Below are 6,000 nucleotides of genomic sequence, written 5' to 3' on the forward strand. Positions count from 1 at the left end.
CGATGGAACCGAGAGGCCAATTGAGGCTCGAGGAACCACCAAGGCGATCGCCACAGCAGACGCAGCATGCGAAAGCGATATCCGCGCCTACAAGATGCACAATGAGTCACGAGTTCCTCGACATTTGATTCTCTAAAGAGCAGGGACCAGGGACGGCGTTTAACTCCTATGTAGTTCCGCCACCGTTTGTAATTTTTAACATGCAAAGCCCGTTCGCGATCTTTCCTACTGGCCGCCGCCCCGGAACGGCTCTCCTAGGGCGCTACCCACCCACACATAACTGTACATCCACAGTGATATATGCAGAACGCCGACACTAGGTATCAGATCACGCAAAGACAATGAAGTCTCGAACGCGATTCACAGAGTCGACAAAGGCAGCTGCATATATCTTTTAGAGCCTCGTCCAACCCAGAATACAATACCTCAGCTGTACTGGGGACACAGAAAAAAGCGTCTCCAGCTCGCGTCCCTTCCCCCTGATTTGGAGGGCTACCCTGAAGCATCCAGTCAGCTGGTTGCCAAGAGGGAGTCGTCGAAGCTTTAACGCAGCTACGTGGGTTTAACGCCGTCGGCGGTACTTTCACTTCTCGCAGCCGAGGCATGTGAACTTGACAGCACAGATGACCCGCCACTCCCCTTCCGTGGCAGCGACGGCGATGTCTCTCGAGGTCTCTCAGATCCCGACGCAAGCGATGTGAAGAGACGAAACAGTTCAGGATGGTCCCGACCAACTTGTTTTTCGGTTCTGTTAAATCGTGTCGCATGCCGAAGGAGGTAGAAAGCTATCCAAGACACAGGGTCTTCAGGGCGATCTCGTGTGACAGATTCGATTGCTGGAAGGAGCACGGGGATAACCGTCGCCTTCAGGTACTCACGCGGAGGCAGAGCCTTGATTTCCTCGGAACCCAGAGAAGCGAACCGATCTACAAAGGTTAAGAACCGCGGTCGTACAGTTTCTTTTCCACATCCATGGCGGGTCACTTGTGATAAGGCGGTCGAAACGGAGACGCTGTCCTCCCCGTTTGCGTTCCCTCGGTCCGAATGACAGCGCGCAAGTTTAGACCCGGTCAGTCCCTCGGGTTTCTTTTGGTTTGAGAAACGCGAGAGTTCGCTGCTCACATTTCCCGCCTCCCAGAGTGACGCTGGCTTCCACCGTGTTCGGAGGATATGGGCACTCCCATCACTGACAGGGGAAAGAAGGCGAAGACGCTGGAGGAGTATCACTTGCACGAGGTTACAGATGTAGTCGAGATTTGCAATCAAACTGCAAGGCTCCGGCATAACAACTGAGTAAACAGGGTCTACAACTAAGTAGGCGCTCAATTTCCCTTCTTTTTCGCCGAGCGTTTCCGCTGGACTTTGTTCCACGTTCGAGAAGCTACAGCCAGATAGATTCGTCGCCCGTGCCATCCCATTTGCCTCGGCGTGCGAACCGACCCTCTCCCCAACGAGGCTGTATCGGTTTGGGGTACGGATTGGATGTTCCGCTCCGTTTTCGCCGCGATAGCCGCAGGAAGCGTCGGAAGAAGGTATCGGAGTTCTATCCTTGGCTGCGGCATCGAACAACGCAGTTCCGCCTACAGCCTCGAGCACAGTGAGAGTGGGGATATACGACAAGGCGTCAGAGACAGAAAGAAGAGACGGCGCGCCCAGACAGATATGGTGGCGCGTGAGGTCAGCGGGATCCACCAGCACAGGAAGGGGAGTCAGCGGTGCTGACAGAGAGAAGAGACGGGACGGGGAAGAAAAATCACGAAACGGTTCGTCCAGAGAAACCGTGCTCTCCTCGTCTCGAGAGTATCCGCAGCTTGTCTCGTGGTTTCTTCTCCCTACGTCCCAGGACGTGGCACTGGAAGGTAGGAAATCGTTCGCCCTTGTCCGCTCGGTTGATGGTACAGGTTTTACGGACGCGTTGGGAGACGCTGCGGAAGAAAAAACCCTTCGGCGTGGATCCTGGTTCGGTGACTCTTCGGTTCCTTCTTCCCATGCTGCGGATGGCTGTGGTACCGAGCCGCTTGACACGCCTGGCACGGAGGCCTTGCCACGTTCTTCACCTGTTTCTTCCACGGTTTCTTGTGCAAAAGAGTAACTGACTGGAGCAGTAGCAGGTGCTGAGGGACCAGATGTAGCTGGGCATGCAGTCGTGTCGAGAGAGGCGGAGGGAAGGTGGGGATTTGCCTCATAGGAGTTTGCATTTAGACTCAGACTCGGGACGGTATCAGACGACGAACCAGGTCCAAACGAAGCGTCAGCACCGAAGCACAAAAATAGGACGTTGTAGCGGTTAAGCATCTCGTGATTGATGGCTGTGTAGATCTCTTGAATGCCCTCGTACTGAGTATCCGAGCCTGGAAAACTCAGGCTCCACACAGGAGATTTACATCTCGTGTGCCCGCCCTGTGGCGGGAGTGTAGGCTCTGTACTTTTCACATTATCGTTATTTCCACGCAAGCCGCCGGCGCCACCGTCTTCCTTCGATGGACCTTGATCAGAGTAGCGCGATGCACAACCCGCAGAAGAAAAGGGGGACGGCCAGGGGGGTATCGGGGATCCCGCGGCGGAGGCAAGGGAGAGACTTCCGATTTGAGAAGCGGAAATGCGGAGGTCTCTGGATTTTTTTCGCCCATCCAGAAAAACCTGTTTGAAAATAGGGAAAACATATAGAAGAAAGAGTAACGCAATCCCCCACAACGAAACGTGCCAATACCCTCGTAGGTACGTATGCATGTAACGGCATGTAAGAAGATATACACATATAGTGAGCCTACTCCATGGAAATACCGTAGGTGTATTTGTCAGGCGCAGCACGTTTATTCACGTGGGCATGAGGCGATAACACCGACGAACCACTGGTAAGTCCAGGAAGTAAAACAGTTCCCAGACAGTAAAGGAACAATTGTGCGCCGGCATGTCCAGAGAGCCATACCTGTTTCGTTCTGTTGTCGCCGTTAAAGGCAGGATGCTTTCCTTCGCATAAGTCATTGATTTCGCGTACCAGGCCACGAATGTGTTCACCGTTTGCGTGGTCTCTCGTATAGAAAACGAGCTTGAAATTCATTTTCTCCTTAATCAATCTAAATAGGGTGTGAAAGAAGTACGGCATTGTATACCAATATCCGCGTTTTAGCCTTTCCCAGTAGGCAGCTCTGTCTTCCCCACTGTCGGGTTTCTCCCTGTCCACTCTCTCCGACGAACCCGACGCTGAGGGGAGCACCTCCGAAGCAACGGAGGAATTTTCGTCTCGACTCGTAGCTACGGTTCTCGGAGCAGGAGAAGGAATGGAAGAGGAAGAGACATGCGCCGAGCAAGTGCCATCGGAGGCCTGTAGAAGGACATGCCCAGCAGAGGGTACGGCCTGTCTTTCGATATATCCGTGTGGAACCAACTCGACATTCAGAAAAAACAAAAATGGAACAGGGGGGGGGGGGCATCCGCCGCAAGCAGTTGTTTGTTAGGAGCCAAATGTAAATATTTTTTTCCTATCAGCCCTTGTACATGCTGACTGAGTTGTGAAACACTCGGTTTGTCGCCGGGCGTATGTGTCCGGCAACCTGGATGCCGTTCAATTTGCCCCCGCTTGGTTATTCTTCTCCGTATCGAGTTTGCTTTCTTCCTCTGCATCTTGTCCTTCATATATCTTCTCATCAACCTGTTCGCGCCTCCGCAACTCTCTATCTATAGCCCAACCAGACCCTCGCAATACCCATCTACATCGTCTACACATGAGAATCGAAAGCTGTTTTTCTCTAGGCCAGCGAGTACTTCAGATCCCTAAAACGCCCGCAGAGAAAGAAAATGTCGACATGTGCGGCGGCAAACTTACTTTGCCACTGGGAAAGTTATTAGGGGTTGATAAGATTTCGCCTCCGTTCAGAGTCTCGCATCCAAGTCCAAGGCGCACGGTAAGCGGCAGTGACATTCGTTTCATGAGCTGAGAGTGAACATCGCTCAAGACCTCGCCCGTTCTCGCAGCCCCGAATTTGCTCTCCTGCCGGCCATCGGTCTCGGCTCGGCCTTCGCTAGAAGGTTCCCTTCGCTTCTTTTTGCTTCTGTATGTCTGCTGTAACTTTTTCTTCGCTTCCACCTGACCGAATGCCTGGAGGGCCTTGCGGATGTTTTCACCAACCTGAGAGAAATACAGAAACCTTTGCAGCGACAGTTTTTCCTCCCATGCACGTTCCCTCGGCGCTGCATCCAGCAACGAAGAGATGCATTGAGAAGCTTTTCGAATTTCAGCTGTCAGTGAATGCGTGGAAAGATGGGTGAACCGTATAGAAGCGCAGCGTGTGACGGAGGCAGATAAATCTGTAATGCTGTCATCGTAGGCATGAGAAGTCCCTCTGTTTCGTCGGGGGCTGTTCGGGGCCAAGAGAAACCGATGCTCTGGGGGCAGGCGGTCGAATGTGGGGAACATCGACAAATCGGTAGAGAGTACGTAAAGAGACACAGGGCCGTCGATTGACGCAGCTCTGAATTTTCGTCCCTGGCGCTTGCCAGCGACATGATTCGAGCAACAGTCACTCGTGAACCCCCTTGCTCCACGACATGGTTTTTTCGTCTCTAGCTACCGCAAACCTTTCAGCAGGTACCAGAAGTCGCGAGGTGAAACAGCTAAGCAGTACCACTGAGAACGAGTAACGCGTACCCCGGGATCCCCCGGGTCCGATGCGGTATGCCGTGTCCGGAGAAAATGGCCGAAGGTGATGAGGCTATCATCGGCAAGGGGGGGTTCACAGGATGGAGTCTCGCTAACCTGAGAGAAAAACAAAACGGAGAGAAAGTCAGTGTCACTTTTGTTGACTCTTGGTTGGACCGCCACTCTTGAACTACAAGGAAGCAATCAGTGTTCAGCCTGACCTTCTCCGCCTCCAATAAGTATATCTCTCTATCATGTGTACTGGATACATCCCCAAAGCAAAACATCCACAGTCGTTGTTTGAAGGGGTACATGTGTCTTCGATCCTGACGCAACCGCTTATCTTTTCCCAGATACAGGCATGTTGATTTGAATGCTTCGCCAGGGTTCTATTTCTCTTTGGCTACCTAGATGATTCTTCACTGACAGTAGGGTGAGCGCTGCTTGAGACTGTGCTGCGACTCACTGGAATCCAGTTTCCTGTTTCTGGATCCAGTGTACCCCACATAAACTCGGCAAGAAGATGTGAAGCATAGTTTCTGGCAGAACAGTCTTCAGTAGGCGGAACTTCATGACCATCTCTCGCCGAAACTCCCTGTCGTTGCGGGGAGAAGCGTGTAGAAAGGACAACGGCATTGTCGGCATCAATGTGGAAGATCAAAAGAGGACTTTGGTCGGCCGAAGCAGCAGAGAAAGCACTGGTGTTCTTCTCAGGGTCACCTTCAGAATGCAACCGACTGGTCGCCTCCGAAGAACTGGGGGCAATGCTCTTCATCGTGACCTTGGCATTTGATGTGAGGTTCGTTGACACGAAGGCATACGGACCTGATTCCTCCGTATGAGCTCTTGCTGAAGCAATATCTGTTGGTACCCTCGCAACAAATTACCTAGGAATTAAGAGCGCACCTGTGATTGACAACGGAAACGTTTCGCTTCCGAAGCGGAGCAGATACCGCATCATACATCATAAAAACGCACGAGTCCGAGAGAGAGGTGCATGAGTATACAAACATATGGATATTTATACAACCCTAGTTGTACGGATGAGTACACAAATATATTTCAGCAATTTGCCATGGGACACGAGTCCCCAAAAGCTGTCAGGTGTCAATGTCTTTTTATTTCGGAGATCGGTGCTAGGCTTCAACGTGCTCTAAAAGGTCTCACCCATTGGACGTACCATTTGTATGGTGACCACACTTAAGTAATAATTGTTGCACGGTCAAAATGCACAGAAACACAACGACGATCTATTCATGGTCAAGAAAATGGTCCCTGTTCACACGGCGCCAAAGCAGGGCTCTGACCGTTATCCAACATGACTCTTCATGACTAATCTGCGTGTGTCCTTTCCCTGTCAA

General features: G+C 51.9%; 2 protein-coding genes across 2 annotated transcripts; both read right to left on the reverse strand.

The window, feature by feature from the left end:
- Positions 1–552: 552 nt before the first annotated feature.
- On the reverse strand, positions 553–2,295 carry NCLIV_035020 (putative Dpy-30 motif containing protein; the record flags this gene model as incomplete). Its single annotated transcript, XM_003883703.1, has 1 exon — positions 553–2,295. One exon carries the CDS (start codon positions 2,293–2,295, stop codon positions 553–555), a length of 1,743 nt encoding a protein of 580 aa, XP_003883752.1.
- A 196-nt stretch (positions 2,296–2,491) lies between these two features.
- On the reverse strand, positions 2,492–5,414 carry NCLIV_035030 (conserved hypothetical protein; the record flags this gene model as incomplete). The annotated part of the gene is made up of 5 exons (XM_003883704.1): positions 2,492–2,578; positions 2,930–3,325; positions 3,827–4,129; positions 4,649–4,756; positions 5,106–5,414. 5 exons carry the CDS (start codon positions 5,412–5,414, stop codon positions 2,492–2,494), a joined length of 1,203 nt encoding a protein of 400 aa, XP_003883753.1.
- Positions 5,415–6,000: the final 586 nt, after the last annotated feature.

This window comes from Neospora caninum, chromosome VIII, assembly GCF_000208865.1.
Source record: "Neospora caninum Liverpool complete genome, chromosome VIII".
Taxonomy (NCBI): domain Eukaryota; phylum Apicomplexa; class Conoidasida; order Eucoccidiorida; family Sarcocystidae; genus Neospora; species Neospora caninum.